The sequence below is a fragment of the Sorex araneus genome, chromosome 2 (genome assembly GCF_027595985.1).
Source record: "Sorex araneus isolate mSorAra2 chromosome 2, mSorAra2.pri, whole genome shotgun sequence".
Lineage (NCBI taxonomy): Eukaryota > Metazoa > Chordata > Mammalia > Eulipotyphla > Soricidae > Sorex > Sorex araneus.
This window is the reverse complement of record NC_073303.1, coordinates 320,319,542-320,338,617: the sequence shown is the minus strand read 5'-3', so window position 1 is coordinate 320,338,617 and position 19,076 is coordinate 320,319,542. Positions and strand designations below refer to the sequence as shown.

Here is a 19,076-nt window from a genome sequence, read left to right as displayed (position 1 = left end):
ATTTCCTAACTTCTTTTAGTGCATAATAGCATTGTAATAGTTAATACTTTAATCACCCTATCATGCAGCCTGTCCCTGGAACTTACTTATTTTATATCTATAAGAAATGTATATTTTGACCCCACTTCATTTACTCATATATTTCCCTGATTTAAGTAGAAATTATTTTGTATAATCCTATGCTATTACTATGTGTCATAACTATTCCTGAAAAAAGTAAGAGTAAAATATTGGTGATAGAAATCACTAAAAGTTGATGATGAATTTGTTTTTCTATGTATAAACTAAATGTTTTTAAACATTGAATTAAATGCTTTTTATCAATGTTTAGAGAAACTTGCCCCTTAATCCAGAGTGAAGGACATTCTGGTAGAAAGCTAAATGCTATGCATTCACACTCATTCAGTCCATCTGTGAATTTTATTAAGCAAATGGAAATGAATTTCCCTTTGACATGCTTGCTTTAAGATTGCAGTTTGTCTGGAAGGTTGATTTGTTCTCCTTGCTAATTTGCTGTTACTTTGCAGGGAGGATGTAGACCCCTCGTGTGCAGATAGAGCAGGAGTTCGCATTGGCTACTGTCCCCAGCAGGATGCTCTGGATGAGCTGCTGACGGGCTGGGAGCACCTCAGTTATTACTGCAGGCTTCGAGGGATTCCAAAGTCCTGCATCCCTGAGGTAAGAATCCTTGGCTAGTGAGTAGAAACTATGGTGCTAGTTAAATGTAACTGAATGATGTTTTTAGTATGATTATAGCACTATCCTCCCCTTGTTCATCGACTTGCTCGAGCGGGCACCAGTAACGTCTCCATTATGAGACTTGTTACTGTTTTTGGCGTATCAAATACACCACGGGTAGCTTGCCAGGCTCTGCTGTGAGGGCAGGATACTCTCAGTAGCTTGCTTGGCTCTATGAGAGTTACAAAGTAATTGAACCTGGGTCGGCCATGTGCAAGTCAAACGCCCTACCCACTATTGTTTAGTATAGAAGTTATTAATTTTATTAGTATAAATCAAAATTTCTTCTTGCAGAATTTAATTAAAAACATTACATACACAAAAATGTCCAAAGTCTATCTACTATTTGACTATAGAAATGAGTAGTGTTAATAGTTAATGCAACTTAAAGTTATTTCAACTGTGAATTTGAGACATGAGATAACCAAGCCAAATAACCTTATACGAAACAAAAAAAATACACAGTATGTGAATATTTCAAACATATTAAAGCTAATATATAAAAACTTGAAATTGTAGCTCTTGTAATAAGAGATCCATCAGCAAATAGTAAAGTGTAAGTCAACTTTTGGAATTCTATGATAAAATTCCAATTGAGTGCTTGGTATCTCAAGTGCTAAGTGTTGTGTACTGTGTTTGGAGAAGCTGGAAATAGATTAATTTTATTTTCCTGGAATATGGGACTGGTGCGATAGTACAGCGGTAGGGCAGTAGTCTTACACGTTTGATTTCTCCACCCCTCTCGGAGAGCCCTGCAAGCTATGGAGAGTATCTAGCCCACACAGCAGAGCCTGGCAAAATTCCTGTGGTGTATTTGAAATGCCAAAAAATAACAGTAACAACAAGTCTCACAATGGAGACGTTACTGGTGCCTGCTTGAGCAAATCTATAAGCAACAGGATGACAGTGATAGTGACAGTCAACCTCCTGGAATATAGGGCTATGCTATTTACTGGTAATGATTGGGTGGGTGAGTGGGTGGGTGGGAGAAAACATCAGTTTTACTTGCAGAGCTTATTTAAAAATAAGTATGTAAGGGGAGAAAACATTCCATGTACAAACTTCAAAACAGATTCTTCTTACACTGATGTGTAGAAATTAGAGTTTTGTTAGCAAACAATGTTGACTTAAACGATTTAAATTTAATGTTGACTTCAAAGGATTTAAAAGGTTGTACAGTTGAAACCTATATATAATGCTTTAAGGAAAGAACAAGTTTTTTCAATATATGACTCTCTCTCTCTCCACTGTTTCTTTTTTTTCTTTTTTACTTAATCACCATGAGATCCATTGTTTCTTAATAATGTGAATTATTAAGGTGCTTCTGGAGGTGCTCATATGTAGTGCTTCTCATTGAACTGGGGTTGGTCACCTAAAGGAAAGTGCTCTTCCCATTGTACTATCATTCTGACTCCCATAGTTACTATTTTCTTAAACCCATGGCAACTTTTTTAACCCTTTAATGAAAAAAAAGATTAACATGATTATACTGAAGAAAACAATAAAATCTTGTTATGTTACATTTATATTGCATATTAAAAAATGATCCTTTAAGAAAGTCACATGGAAGCATTGAAGCAAAACTTTATCAGTCTTTGTATTTTTTTCAGTTTGCTTCATTTCCTAAAGATTTTTCCCTTTGTTGAACTGTAATTTTATCTTCATGACAAATATCCTAGACTTTTCAGACACAGCACTGGAGAGTAGGGCTCAGAGTCTAGGGATTTGAGGGGCTCTTGGGAGGGATGCCACTTGGTATGACATTTGCTTCTTTGGGGTCCTTCCTGGAGTTCCAGGAGAGTGACAGAAGCTACACATATTCTCCATACATTCATTTCCAGTCCTAGTCTAGGAAGAGGAAGTTCTGGAGGGAGGGAACAGGGGGCTGAGAGATAAGGAAGCACGATGCTGCAAACTGATCTGTGAAGCAGAGCTGAGGACTGTCAGCTGAATTTCAAAGAATATGCAAAGTAGGAATTCACCAGAGAGTGGGTAGTTCTCCTGAAGCAGTCTTGCATATTCTACACTTCACAGTAGAGTTGGGGTGTTTCTTACATTTCTGAATTCTGAGAAAAAATAACACAAATATATAGCTATAAGCTGCAAAAAGCCAACTTTGTAGAAAACAGGCACTAAGGCCTGACAAAAGTATCACCTATAGACTCATAGAAGGCTGGAATACCCTCTGAAAGAAGCTGCAGTAGAGACAAAAGGCCAGGAGAGAAATTTCAAAGACCATCAACCACTCCGATTTCTATCCCTTTGGCAACTTCCCTAGAAATGGACTTACACCTAGGTAGAAGCCCCACGTGGGGACAGGTTGGAGAAAACCTATCAAAGCCACCTTCAAGAAAGGAAGGGCTCACAGATGCTGTCTGAGCCCACATGCTGCTTGTGCCTACATAGCCAAGTGCACAAGGTGCCTGAGCTTGTGTGTTGCCTGCATCTCCTCTCTTGAGGTGTGTGTGTACTTTCCTATTTCATGATGGGATATGTGTGGGGGCTTCTCTGCCTTTGGGGAAGCCCACACTCTCTCTTGAATGTGTTACTCTCTCCACTTTCCCACTTTCTCTCCTTCCTCCCCTTCAAAAACCTCCAAATAAAATTTGTTGTACTTCACTGTCCATCTACTCCTGAAATTCTTTTCTGAGAGGTGAGACAAGGACCCCAAAACCCTGGGTACAGCCTGGAACTGAGTGCTCCTTTTCCTATAAAGAGCATCCTTGCTCCAACCTACATCTGTGGCTCTGAGAAATCAGGTGGTGGGGATCAGCTCCCATACCTAAAAGACCAAGGGGATGTCAGGATGGCCACCTGGGTTTGCTGGCAGGGCTCTGGCCCCTGCCGAGCAGGGACTCACACAGACTTTATCTGTCTTAGTCTTCCCAGTGGGGTGGCAGAGGTGGATCCAGAGAAAGTGACTGACTCCTCCCACCTCACATAAGCCATCCCTGTGGTCCACTGACATCTGTTCTAACTTCCAGCCATTAAGAACCAGAATTCCTTCACAAAGAAATGTCATTATGATGGTTGTGCATTAGACACTGTCTTCATTTCTTTTTTAAAATGCAATTGATTTTGGGGGCTGGAGCGATAGCACAGCGGGTAAGGCGTTTGCCTTGCACGTGGCCGACCCAGGTTCAAATCCCAGCATCCCATATGGTCCCCTGAGCACGGCCAGGGGTAATTCCTGAGTGCAGAGCCAGGAGTAACCCCTGTGCATCGCCAGGTGTGACCAAAAAAGCAAAAAAAAAAAAATGCAATTGATTTTGTAGATAGGATTGCTATTTTTCAGAGGAGTCAGCACCATTTCTTAACTATTACCACAAAGCAAACTTCTCTTTGCTGTACATTTTGGAAATATTTATATATAAAATTGGCACAATCTATTGAATGTGCATAGCCTAACATGACTAGAAACAATTCCATAAATAAAAGAAAACAATAGTTTCAGCTAATATTCTTAAACTAACACTTGTTTTAAGGGTTAATTAAAGAATTCTAAACTAAGGTAAGCTTAATTTGCATAAATTAAGCTAATACTTGTTCTAAATATTTTGCCGCAAACTTATTATATACAAAATACTCTTCTACATTTTGGAAATGGATGTCAAGGAATCATTAGATAGGGGAAAGAAACTTATCCTCATTATATGCCTATAGTATTTTTATTAGTCAGAAAAGTCAGTTCTTGATCAGCCACTCACTCTCCTAGAGCTTTGTATTTCCAGTTTGTTACTTACACAAGCTGGAATGCCGACTGTCCGTGCCAGTGTCTGTGCTGGTGGAGCTGGGAGAGAAGTGCTTCCCATACGGCTAGCCTTCCTGTTTCCTCTGACAAGATTCGTGTTTTTTTTTTCCCTTATGTGTAATCATATAATACTGTAGCACTGTAGTTCCGTTATTCATCGATTTGCTCGAGCGGGCACCAGTAACATCTCCATCCATTGTGAGACTTGTTGTTACTGTTTTTGGCATATTGAATACGCCATGGGTAGCTTGCCAGGCTCTGCCATGTGGGTGAGATACTCTTGGTAGCTTGCCGGGTCTCCGAGAGGGATGGAGGAATTGAACCCAGGTCGGCCGCATGCAAGCCAAATGCCCTACCCGCTGTGCTATCACTCCAGTCCACTGCTAGTGTAATCATATAACGACTAGGAAATCCCCCCGGGATGGCCTATGCCATGGACGAATGAAGGAGGAAACGAGGGCCAGGTTGGTTGGTGATCTGTTTTTATTTATTCCATTCTCCTCACGTTCCTGTTCCAGTCTCACTATGCTCCCCATTCCAGTCTCCTCCTGTCCCCCTTGCTAGTCTCTCGGAGCTCCCCCTCACCACCTGGTCTCTTTCTAGTTTCTCTCCAAACTCCCAGTCTTGGGGGTAGCAACCACACACCTACATCAGGTAGCACAATCAACATATCAATGCCCTTTCTGATCGCCTGCAGCCAGGGGACCAGGCTCAAGGGCAAACTGCCACTTAGGGGTTTTTCTCCTTTCCTTAGTCCAGTAACTTAATTAACACCTTAATTAATATCTTAATTCTACTTCTTTATATCAGTTATTCTGTATGGCTCTCCTGGGGACATCTCACTATAGATCCCAGATTACAGTGCTCAGGCCAGATGAGCCCCTCCTAACCCTAAGCAGGGTGGTTGTCTATTTGTTTCTTTTTGGATTACGACCAAATTTGTTCATGACTATGTTCTTAACTTATGGTTAAGTATTATGCAGCTTGGCCTGACCTGTTTCAATGCCAGCTTGCTCTGGGTCCCTTTGTCAGGACCCTGCTTTTTGGGTGCTAGGAACTAAGAGCAACTGAGGCTTAAGTTGAGAAAACATGAGAGATGTCGAGGATTAAATATTATTCAGAGTCAATTAACTCCCAAGTTACAAAAGCATAGCATTGACTGTCTTCCTGTGTCTATACTAAAATGACACTGTTCTAAGTAAACTATGCAAAGGGCATAAAGAAAAGAGGAAAGCAATATTTCAGTTACAAATGCAAATCCAGAGATTTCTGAGAAATTTAACTTTACAAGTCACCGGTACTTTTTAGGGGAAATAAGTGATTAACCAGCTGGGGAAGAGAGCTCAGAGAAGTTAAAGATAAACACAGAGGAATGGGAGTACCTCAGGAGCACTGTGAATGGTGTAACCCACTAAGCCTAAACTCCCTGTGGTAAGGGAGAAAGAACATACCAATGTTATCCTACAGTCTTCTATCTTTCAGGACTTCGAAGTGTGACAGAAATATATTTCTGATATATTTGCTACTCATATATATTATCTGTTCTCATCATGGCATGGGCAGTCACAACAGTCATTTCTGTGATTTTAGCATAAAATCCTTTGCTTCTGAGGAACTGTTAAGTCCCAACAACCCTTCTGTTCCCCAGCTAAGTCTAGCCTTGGCCCAGATTTTATCAGCATGGCTGAGTCCCAGCTCACGTCCAATAGATTATTGACCCTTTCCTTATGGTGAATTTATAGTTCATGAAATCATGAATTTATAGTCTGTGTAACAACATTTAGCTTTTTAGTAAAATTGTTAAATATTGAATTGTTTCCTGGTTTCATGAAATAAGTGCTCACATTTGGACAAGCTTACTTAGAAATTTTTGTCTCATACTTCTCTTCACTAGATTTTTTAAATGTTATTTTATTTCAGTGTTTCCTTATCAACTTTAATTTATATAATGTTGATCTCTGGATAAAGATTACGAGAATAAAATATTGTATATTCATTGTAATTTCAATCTTTTTGTTTTTTATCATATCTGAAAATGAATTGAAATGCAAGTTTGTCAGTGTGTCATTTTGTTGACCCTCATTGCTTCTCTGGAAGTGTTAACTACTTACTTAACAGTATTTCCTTCCCTTAGATCCCTTTCTTTCATGTAAACACCACCATATTTGCCAGTGAGGTTCCTTCATGATTTGACCTGATGTGATTATTTCTGAAAGATATTATCTTAGGAAAATAGTGAACACAGTCTATAATTTTTTTTAATATCAGCTGATATTACACTTCATCTTCATGAAGTAGTATATCTAGTAATTTTGTTCCAAATCATTTTAAACTTATTAAATATTTATTTTTATGTGCTTTTATTGGAGTCATTTTAATTTATATAATGCTGGTCTTTGGATAAAAAGAAGATGGGAATAAAATATTGTATAAATATTGTATATTCATTGTAATTTTAATCTTTTTGGTTTTTTGCATATCTAAAAATAATTAAAATGCAAGTTTGTCAAACTGAAGGAAGCCATGGTAATCTGGGAGAAATTATATTATTGATTGAAGTAAGAACAAAGTAATGACCTCAATACAATGATCTTCTTGACATAAAATAAGAAATTAAAGATTAATCTTAGGAAATTTTGAGGCTTGAAATTTACTCTCTTTTTAATATCCCCAGGTTATCTCTATCTTGGTTTTGTTACAACTCACTTTCTGCCCAGTTTCCTTTTTTAAAAAAATGAACCTTTTAATTGACTATTATAGATTTGCAATATTATGGGTGGGGGTGCAGTAATTTCACACCCTTATATGCAAATGTAACTCTTCCCACCATCAAAAATTTTGTGTCATCCCACCGTATAAAAATATCCCTTGGCTCATTTCTCCCATCCTCTTCCATTATACAATGATAACTACCATAGTTTTCTCTGTGTTTAGAAGTTTGCTTCTTGTTAGTTTTTGCTCTTTAATAATTCATCTTCTACATTTAAAAAAAAATCTAATAATTGTATTTTCCTTTCTTATTTCACTTAACCAAGCAACTTCAGTCTAAATTTTGACTAATTTTTCTGCTCACTTTGATTTGGATTTTTTTTCTGGGCTCAGTATTGCCTAAATTCTGGCAAGCACTGCTTACTTTAGTCCTGACTCAAGGATGTTAATATCACAGTGTTGACCTTTAATTAAAAAACTAAGATTATCAAACTGGGGACAGGAGAAAGAATCGTGAAGGAAGAGGTGAATTAGAAATGACAAAAGAACAGTAATAGAGGGTCTTGGGCACTCTGGTGGTGCTGAAGGTTAGTAAGACAATGGAATTTAACATCATTTTAACTATATTAACTAAATTACAAATTAAAAGTAGCCATTCTTTAAACAAGATAACTTTGATATTTCACAGATTCTATAGCTGAACTGAATAGTTTCCAATTATCCTTTTGAAGTGAGGGGAGGCATTTCAAGGAATGGTGGAAATCTGTAATGCAGTGAACAGGATATTGGGAGGAAGGGTCAGGATTCAGGGTTGAGAATGTCAGTGAATGAAATGTTTTCAAGGAGAGCATCTCTTTTCCAGGTTGCTGGGGATCTCGTGCAGCGTTTACACCTAGAAGCCCATGTGGACAAACCTGTGGGTACCTATAGTGGGGGTACCAAGCGGAAGCTCTCCACAGCCCTGGCCCTCCTGGGAAAGCCTGATCTTCTTCTATTGGTGCGTTTTAGAAATTTCAAGTTATCAGTGATTTCAAATCATCAGTTCCTTCACAGATAAATTCAAAATTTGAAATGTAGATTCTTGAGCTAACAAACTCTGCCTTAAAATATTTTCTAATTTACAAATGTATCTTTTAATCATCTCCTATTGAAGATCAATAAAACTTTTACTTGTAAAATAATATTTTAAGAGGATACCTGGGGGCCGGAGCGATAGCACAGCAGGTAGGGTGTTTGCCTTGCACGCGGCCAACCCGGGTTCGATCCCCGGCATCCCATATGGTCCCCCAAGCACCGCCAGGAGTAATTCCTGAGTGCAAAGCCAGGAGTAACCCCTGAGCATCGCTGGGTGTGACCCAAAAAGCAAAAAAGAAAAAAAAAAGAGGATACCTGAATGTACCTTTAATCTTAAAACAAATATACATTTCTCATCTAATAAATTACCTTTCAGGGCTTTCTTACCCTCAGATATATTATTGTCATAGCTATAGAGATACCACCAACAGTGAATCTTGAGGAAGTAAGTGTTTGGAGACAATATAGATTGGTGGGGAATAGAGATAATTCAACAAGAGAACTGAGCTTTAACAGTCACTTTACAACAATGTCATTTGTAATATATAATAAAATTAAATTAATCTATTAATTATAGGTTATCTGTGTCAAGAACCAGTTGTCTTTAACTTAAAAATAGCCAATAACAATATGAAAACAGTAAATTAAAGTTATTCCTGTCTTAAATATTAAACTCTATTCACTAGAACTCCTCATAGATCTTTGTAATTGTAGAAAATTTGATGAATATAAAAAAACTATCCCTTCCGCTTGCCAAATATATATTTTCATTCTAGTTTATTAATTAGTAATAGCACTTCAATGTTTCAGTGGGAAGATTATTGAATTTGTAAAGACTCATTGGAAAGATGATCCTATCATGCTCTGCTCTCTTAGCCGGATTTTCATTTTACTATATCTGTTTTTTTTTCAAGACCCTAAATCAAGATGATTGCATAATTCTGTATTCTGAAAACGGCAATAAGAACTAACAGTTCTATAATTATTCAGTTTGCAAACTATGTTCTCTTTCTAAGAAGGAAAGTGGCTGTGTAATCTCAGCAGAATTATCTCATGTGAAGTTTTTCTCAGCACATCTCTAGTTAGGATGGGGTCGTCTCTCCTTCACAGTTACCCTCACATTTTCATCCCACACAGCTGTGCTCTCTGTTTATTTCTCATTACATCATTATGAAGGTGGAAATCTGAGTTAAATTGTTGGGTTCCAATTTTTACTTTTGTCTCAACAATATCTTTCATCTACTATGCATGTATCCCTAATGTCTGAAAATTATCTCAATTATTGTGTCTGTCTACTGGAGTCCATACATATAGGCAGACATGAACTGCATGGCTATATATACTTTAGTGACTATGATAATGTGAGAGTTTGTGTCTCTGTTGGAATATGCATTTAACACACTTAGGTTCTCCCCTGAGAAACTCACAGTAGCCACTAATGTAAAGGACAGAAAAAATTTAGGATTATATGCAAAATCCTTTTATTATCTATGAATAGTCACTATTTACTTATTTTATATGAGTGGTACTCATATATTGTTAGGATATATTATCCTTAAATTTAAAAGAGATTGAGGATGCAACAAGGGCAATCTATCTAACAAGATGACCAAAGAAAATGTGGTTGAAAGCCGGAGGACGAGCCTCCTTCGGCTGGGTCTGGGCTCTATCTGCCTTGCGCATGCTTCCACTGGTTCTTCCAAGGCCCATCTCTCTGTTTCCTTCCTTCAGGATGAACCCAGCTCTGGGATGGATCCCTGCTCTAAACGGTACCTGTGGAAAACAATAATAAAGGAGGTTCGAGAAGGCTGTGCTGCAGTACTGACATCCCACAGGTGAGCTTTGTCTTTCCTCATATAGTAGGCTGAGAGGCAGAGTTGTGGGGCACACAATTCCAGGCTAGTGCTATCCAGGCAGTGATCCATTCCTATAGCAACACTATTATGGAGACATAACAATCAGTCTCATGTAGTATTCAGTCTGCGTTGTATAGATGATGACCAGGAAGGACACACAGCTGTAGGGAGACATAGATGCAAAGCCAACCAATGGATTTGTCATTATCCACCTCCTTGTCTCATCCCCGATTAGTGTTTCAGACTAGTGTTACATCTCTGCTTTGTCCTCTATTCGTGTTCTAGGGGAGGACTAGTCTCTCAGATCCTTCTCAAAGTCACAGTTTGGATATTTTCTGCCAAAGACCTCTTTGCTCAATGGAAAAAATGAGCTGAAATGAAGTTTTAGCAGGTCTCTTGATTAAGCTTACAGTCCCTTTTTCATAGACTCAATCTTGTAATTTGATTGCAAAATATTGCCTTATTTTTCACTTTGTTCAATGTTAATCTCAGATTTCATAAAATTCAAGTATTCAAATTAAGTCATATGAATTGTTTACTAAATATTCTGAGATTAAATGGAGATCAAGCTCCTTTTAAATTGAATCACCATGCGATACACAATTACAAAGCTGTTTGTGATTGGGTTTCAGTCATACAATAATTCCAACACCCATCCCTTCACCAGTGTACATTTCCCACCACCAATGTCCCCGTCTGCTGCTTCCAGCTCTCCTCCCAACCACCCCCCACCCCCACCTGTCTCTATGGCAGTCACTTTTCTTCTTTATCTCTCTGTCTCTCCTCTCAGGCACTATGGTTTGTAATATAGATACTGAGAGGTTATTATCATGTTTGTTCCTTTACCTACTTTCAGCACACAGTTCTTATCCAGAGTGATCATTTCCAAATATTCTTTGTCACAGTGGCCCCTTCTCTAACCCAGACCAGGCCTTTTTAATTTGACTGTATTTTCCCATGATATAGGTATAATGTGATCTAAAATATATGTTTATGAATCTGAAATTTTACTTTACTTGAAAGTTAAAAAAATTGATGTGATAGTTTCCCTAATGCTGGCAGAAGACACAATATCTTTGAGTGAGAAAATTTTTGTACTCATGATGAACATTTCTTAATTGACCTAGATTCCTTTTCTCTGAAAGGTCCTATAGAGAGTCTCTGGGTTGATATTACCTATGTTGCTGTCCTGTCTCCTTAGGACCTCTACTGCATGTGTATGTACAGCCTTGCAGATTGTATTTATGCTACTATCACTAAATTTAGCCTACTGAAGTCTATCTCTATTCATGATTGGCTCCATTGGCATCACATATGGTGAAACTATTGCTGTGTATTGTAGACCATACAACATAGCTCCATTCAATGCTGTTAGGGAGACTGCCAAACCTTATAGTCTGTTCCAACCATATAACTCTATATTGATGAAAATAAATGACTAAAATCATTATTTATTTATTCAGAGTTTGGCATTTGTTTATGTTCCAAATGTCATTTTACAAATTTTTTTGGGGGGAGGGGCGCACCTGGCGATGAGCAAGGTTACTCCTGGCTTTACACTCAGGAATTATTCCAGGCGGTGCTCAGGGGACCATATGGGATGCTGGGAATTGAATCCGGGTCAGCTGCATGCTAGGCAAATGCCCTACCCACTGTACTATCGGTCCAGCCCTACAAAATTCTTAAATTGGTGATTTTGTTAATTTTGTCAACTTTTTTTGTTGTTTTAAGATAGTTTGTCAGTGTCCACTTGACCACAGTCCACTTGACCTTGCTCTTTTTTTCTTCTTTTCTTCAGAAAGTGAAAGTTTATGTTGAAATTAAGTGTAATAAGAGAGCTACCATAAAGTATTATCTACTTAAAATATTCTTAAATTTGGTGAATTATATTTATTGAAGTGCTATTTGTTAAATATTTATGTTCACAGGTAGAGTCTAAGAGTTTATAAACTAGTACTATGTTAAAATTTCCTCTTAGTTTTCAAGCAGCAAATACTTACTGAAGACTTTTAAGAAAGACTGTATACTGCTGTGGTTTCTCTTTTATATCCTATTTACTTTAAAATCTAAGTTTAGGCCTGGAGAACTGATATAGTGGGTAGGGCACTTGCCTTGAATATAGCCAACCCAGGTTCAATTCCCTGGCACCACGGGTAGGGCACTTGCCTTGAATATAGCCAACCCAGGTTCAATTCCCTGGCACCACGAATAGTTCACAGGGCCCCACTAGGGGTAAACCCTGTAAGGAGAGACAGGAATAAGTCAGTGCACCGCTTGATGTGGCACCCAAACAAAGGAACTTGTCTCTAGTTATGTAAACACGCCCATATTCATGCAATATAAAAGTCTAAATGACTCAAGGCTGATGAAAACAGGAAATGTTCTGATTGATTTAGGAATTTTTAACACAGTAGAAAATCTTTCAGCTGAAGATTTTAAAATTGTCCATTTGTCTCTTAATTTGAGGCACTTCCTTTTTTTCCTACTCCTTTGTTTTAAAAAAAAGGATTATGGCTATAGCATGGGGCAGAAGACTGAGAATAAGAACTTTACATTCCAATTACTCACTAAAAGGAATTAAATTTTGTGTAATCAGAAATGATCATTCCTGACTCACTTTCATTAATTTTATAACTATTCCCCTAAGGATAGAATTTTAGCTAACTATATAATTGGACTGGAGTGATAGCACAGCAGGTAGGGCATTTGCCTTGCATGCAGCCAACCCGGGTTTGATTCCTCTGTCCCTCTTGGAGAGCCTGGCAAGCTACGGAGAGTATCCTGCCTGCATGGAAGAGCCTGGAAAGCTCCCTGTGGCGTATTCGGTATGCCAAAAACAGTAGCAGCAAGACTCACAATGGAGCTGTTACTGGTGCCAGCACGAGCAAATTGATGAACAAAGGGACAACAGTGCTTTAGTGCTACTAAACTATATAATTAGTTACATAAAAAAAATTCAATTTCAATTTATTTTGCTTTTATGAGATTTCCACATAGACAATAAATTGATGTTCAATAAAAATATGTGTCTACTTGATAATTTCACTGTTTAGTTCAAGCATCTTCTATCCTTTTTTTTAACACACGAAAATAGAGTCTTGCTTTTCAATTATTGCACACTAGTAAGAGAAAATTAGGTTCCCATTTTAGCTCTTGGCACAAAGTGAATTAGGAGGCAGAGCTTGTCTCTTCCAAACATATCTTTTACTTGTCTCTTTTCTCCCCTAGCATGGAGGAATGTGAGGCACTTTGCACAAGACTCGCCATAATGATCAATGGCAGCTTCCGCTGCCTCGGTTCTCCTCAGCATATTAAAAACAGGTACTCCAAATTTTCTTTTTTTTCAATTGAAATGGTTGCTTAAATCAGCATTGTCATAATGTTATGTTTTAGTGATGGCACTGGGCCAATAAATCATGGCATAAAATAAGAGATGAAGAACTGAAGTGAAGGTTGTTTGTATGTATGTATGAGTGTATATATGCATGCAAAATATTATCAGCGAAAAATTAAGACCCTATACCTTCCCAACATGGAGTCCAGGGGAAGGTATTTTGTATCTATGAGGACTTGTTCATAAGCTTTTTTCTCTTACTTTTCATTCTTACTTTTACCAGAGGATACATTAGAATCAAGACATAAGGGTAGTTGGGGATAAGATTGAGGAGTAAGATGCAAAGATTAGAAATATGACCTCCTTGACATAAAATAACTTGTAGAAAGGTCATGCCCAATCTTATCCCTAGAAAATCAAACTGTACTGCTTCACCTTTAAAAATGACTCTCATACAGTGCAAAAGGGTGCTATAATTTTGTTTCACTTCAATAAATAAAATAATAATATCTCTGTGCTGATTAATTTCTTGGATTTAATCATGTTTGATTTCTTTTTCATATCTATTTTCCATTTATTTTTTAGCACAGCAGGTAGGGCGTTTGCCTTGCACATGGCCGACCCAAGTTCAATTTGTCTGTCCCTCTCAGAGAGCCTGGCAAGCTACTGAGAGTATCTCGCCTGCAAGGCAGAGCCTGGCAAGTTACCCTTGGAGTATTTGATATGCCTAAAACAGTAACTATAAATCTCACGATGGAGACGTTACCGGTGCCCGCTTGAGCAAATTGATGAGCAACGGGATTACAGTGATACAGTGATGAACATTCTTGTGCATGTCTATGAGAACTTTTAATAACAATATAATATTTTAATTGAGAGCTGCACAAATTATTTTCAAAGTATTAATTTTATCATGATAGTGTTTAATCTATTAGTTTATGTTGACATATCTTTAGTTTCATTTTTTAATTATTTTATAATTGAAGCATCATAGTTTACAATAGTATTGATTCATTGTTTCATATGTGCAGTGCAGTAATAACAATAATTCCAGTGTGTAGCATCCTGCCAATATTGTCCCATACTTCCTCCCTACTTTACTCACTCTTGACCCCACATCAATTTATGGATTCTTAGTTCTAATCTTATGCTAATTTCTTTTTGGTGGTTTTGTGATCTTTTTCTTTATTACTGTGTAATCCACATATGAGCAAGATTATCTAGTATTAAATTTTACTTTCAGGCTTACTTCATACAGCAAAGTCTTCCATCCCATCTAAGATGCTGCACAGTGCAAGAAAATCCTCATAGTAGAGCAGAAATTGATATGCTTATATACCATAATTTATTCATGTACTCATCTGTCCTTGGGTGCTTGGATTCTTTCCTTGGCTATTGTAAATAATATTATGATCATAGGTATGCATCTGTTCTTTCATGTTAGATTTTGTATTTCTGATGAAGATGCCTAAGAATGGAATTTTTTGTTCATATGGAAATTCTATTTGATATTTTTGAGAAGTAAGTATGCTATCATCTCACCGGTAGCAAACAAGGACTTCCTTTTCATCACATTTGCACTGGAACTTGTTATTTCTAGACTTTATTATATATACTTGAGAATAGATATCTTATAGCCTACGTCTCCCTCTGGGAGAACCTGGCAAACTACCTGGAGTTTTCTGCCCACATGGGAGAGCTTCGCAAGGTCCCCATGGTGTATTAATATTCTAAAACTAGTAACATGCTGGGTCTCATTCCCCTGACCCTGAAAGAGCCTCAAATGCTTCATCATTGGGAAGGACGAGTAGAGAGAGGTTTCTAAAATCTCAGGGCTAGGACTAATGGAGATGTTACTGAGACTGCTCGAGAAATTCAACGATCAATGGGATGATGGTGATGATTATATATACTATCCATGCTGATATGAGATGCCATTTCATTGCCCTTTCTATTCTTTTTCTATCAGCAAGCTTGAACTTTTTTATAGCCCAGTTAACCATCTTTATGTTTTTTTTGAGAAAGTGTTTGTTTACATCCTCTCCCCATTTTCTGATGGTGTTGTGTTTCTCTTGTTGAACCTATAGAGTGTTTTATGTATCTTGGATATTATGCCTTTGTTTTATGTATCATGTGCAAATATATTCTCCCAATTTGTTGGGTGTTTTACTTTCATTGATTCATTGTTCTTAGTTAATTTTTTTTGGTGGAGCCACAACTGGCTGTGCTCAGGCTCTGCTAGTGGTGTGTGCTCAGGGATCACTGCTGGTGGTGCTCAGGATACAGAAGGTCTGTGGGGAGTGAAAACCTGGGTCAGCCACATGCAAGGCAGGAGCCTCACCCACTGCTAGAAGTCTTAGGTAGAGAGGTTTTGGTAAAGTCATATACTAGCAGGTAGAGGTTTGGTACAGTCATATACTAAGTTGAAATAGTTTAATTTTATGTAGAGTATGCTATGAACAGAGACACTTGTTAGGGAATGAATATCCAGTTTCCAGAAATGTACAGTCAGCCGCTACTGAACAGTAGGGTGCTTACTGCTACTTGCAGCAAATGATTAAGTAAATTTACTGGAAACTATCTGAACAGACACTATGCTCATTGATAATAAGTGTAATAAAAAGAAAAATAATATATTATGTTCCTAAATTTTATGAATGCAATCTTTGAAAGATTATTGGGTAATTTATGTTTAATACTTGGTTTTCTTTGAGACTTTCTAAAGAAAGCTTCCAAAGTTTACAAGATAAAATAGCTTGGAAGCATTATCATTTAGTATAGAGTACATGCTCAAGAATGTTAACTACACATCTTTCTCTGATAACATATAATGTGCTTGAAATGAACTATTAGTAAACATGTTCAGTAGAATTCTATTAAGCTATATGTGACTTGTGTATTTTACACTGAAGTACTGAGCATAATAAAATATTAAATAATATAATTTGGGGGGCTTTATGACATATGAAATGTCTAATTCCTTAATATTTAAATGATAAATAAAGGATAAATAATAAAATTTTATTTTGGAGGCCAAGTCAAGGACTCATCAACACCTTGCTGTGCCACAGAGGTAATGGCGGGGCAAGAATATAGCAGCCTCCTTTCCTTCCCTGTATACCATTCTGAATTTACCATCTTATATTTCCTACGTGCTCAAGGTCCATGACTTCTTTTTCCTGGGACTTAGTACATGTGATTCCTCATAATAAGCAATTAAATAACTACATAATCATTTTCCTATTGCAAGTATATATACTCCTGGCCCCTCACCAGGCTGTCTTCACCAGGGCACCTCGAAGGGGTGCGGGTTGAGTTTCCCTCCTCACCCCAAGCAGAACTCTGGCAGCCAAAAACCTCCAGAACCCAGCCACAGCCATGCTCAAGGCCAGTCTACATGCTCAAATGAGCCTCACCCATGAAGGAACTGACAGAACAACCTAGATACGCAGGACCCGTGGCTAAGATCTCCAAACCTGCTCTGATTGGAATGGGCCTCCTCCACCCAGATACCCCATTTACCAGTAGCTTGGCAGCCACACCCACAAACCGCCCCTGGTGCCATGTAATCTCATCAATGGCCAAGACCCAAAGACTATAAAACAAAGCTCCTGGAAGAGAGTGATGCAGAATTTTGCACGGCAAAGCCATGGCATATTTGATTGCCAAAAACAGTAAAAATAATGTACTTTATTCCCCTGACCCTGAACGCGACAGGGATGAATGAGATGTTACTGGCGCCCCTTCAAGAAAATCGATGAGCAATGGGACAACAGTGATACATGACGCAGTGAAGTATATAAAATGAATCTAAGCTAGGTTCTATGTATTCCCTCTATTGCCAGTTAGTAAGGACAGGAGTTGTGCTTTGGATTACAGTGCTATGTTTGACTTTGCCCTATGTGCTTTATTTTTGTGACTCTTCCCATCTCATAAATCAGAAACTAAGCTGTGGTGGAGAAATCAGCATAGACCCCGGCCGGTGTGTAGCCTAGAGGGGGCTGGATAGAGTGCCTGCTTTAAAGGCATTAGCAAAGAGTTTTAACCCTGAAACTTCTATATGCTGAGAGCTATTTCTTGGGATCCTGACATCAAAACTAGTGCATTATTTGGCCCACTACAACTCACAACTAAGTGTATCACTTGTGGTCATGATATCAACTATACATGTGATTCCTGGTTTTTATAACAGCAATAAGAACAATAAAAAAAATCGGAGGAAAGCAAGGTTACAAATAAGACCTGAGTCTTATATAGATTTCCATTCCCATGCATTCTGCCTTTTTCTCACTGAAGGACTCCCAGTAACACAAAGACATGCACAGTCTGGCTATAGCTTCAACTGTGTTGGTACTAACAACACTTTTGATCTTCTTTAGCATCTTCTCATTTAACATCTCATTTAAGCTTCCAATCTCTTGAAATAAGAGATACCACCCTCCCATTTATATCTTTAAGGTAGTTGCATATAATTTCTAATTATTTATTTCATTTGTTTTCCTTCTCCATTCCTCCATATCCCGTATCTTTCTTAAGTTATTTGCTAATAGCATACTCCTTCCTGAGACCTTCATCTAATGGTCCTATTTTATACCTTTGGTATATTTCAATTAGTAACAGAACAACAAACACATTCACTTAAGCATGTGCATTTTTATATAAGATAAAAATCCAGAGTTGAAGAGAGTGTACAGGGGTTTGGTCACTTGTTCTGCACTTGGATGACACCAATTCAATCCCTGGCACAACATATGTTCCCCCACACACTGAGAGAAATAATCCCTGAGTATAGAGCCAAGACTAATCCTTGAGTGTGGTTCTCAAGCCTAAATAAATCATAAAAAGTATGAGCCTCTACCTCTTTGTTGCACTTTTCTAGAATTTATCTTTACCATTGGCAACTTGAACAGAATAAGAAATGCTGGCATTGGCAAATAAAGCCCTTTGTTCTACTAAGTTTCCATTTTCTTGGTCTGGGGATGAGAGACAAGAAAGCAGGTGGCAAGCCAAATATCACAGAATCTTGCATTTCTCATTCAATTTATCAGAATTTACTTTTCACTTCCTGTATGCCTTATGTCCTCTTTTGGAGACTTTGAGTGGTTACTTTTATAATTTTCACCGAGTAAGATGTCTGTATAGCTGTTTTCATCAGGCTGGAAGTCTTTCTAGTATATTTGAGGTAGATAGTTGTGCAGGAGTCCCTTGGCAAAGAATTTCAGAAAACACATAAACCAAGATGAGATTTGAAAAGAGTTTTCTTGATTTGCCCAAGCCAAAGACCAAGACACTCAACTGAACCCAGATTTAAGACAAGCTTTAGGCCCAAATTTAAGACTGACTCACCCCAACCCCTCATATCGCTTTAGTTTAATTTAATTTAAACACTGCTGTTTACGAAGTTGTTAATGATGATTTCTTACAGGCATTCAACATTATGATACCAATCCCACCTCTACTGTTATCTCCCTCCACCTTTAACTGCCTTTTCCCAACCAGCTCTCAAACCTATCCCCATTGCAGATCCACAGTATTTTATCTTATATTGCTTTGTAACTGCTAAATAGCTAACAGGGTGATTGAAAATCTTTACATAGAATAAAATTTAAATAAA

The 19,076-nt window shown here is 37.8% G+C and overlaps 1 protein-coding gene across 1 annotated transcript in view; it reads left to right on the top strand.

Moving 5' to 3' along the window:
• Positions 1–19,076, top strand: part of ABCA13 (ATP binding cassette subfamily A member 13) — a 489,034-nt gene that overhangs the window by 449,082 nt on the left and 20,876 nt on the right. The window contains 4 exon segments of the mRNA XM_055124812.1: positions 528–678; positions 8,061–8,195; positions 10,004–10,107; positions 13,357–13,449. Coding sequence (XP_054980787.1) covers positions 528–678; positions 8,061–8,195; positions 10,004–10,107; positions 13,357–13,449 — 483 coding nt within the window.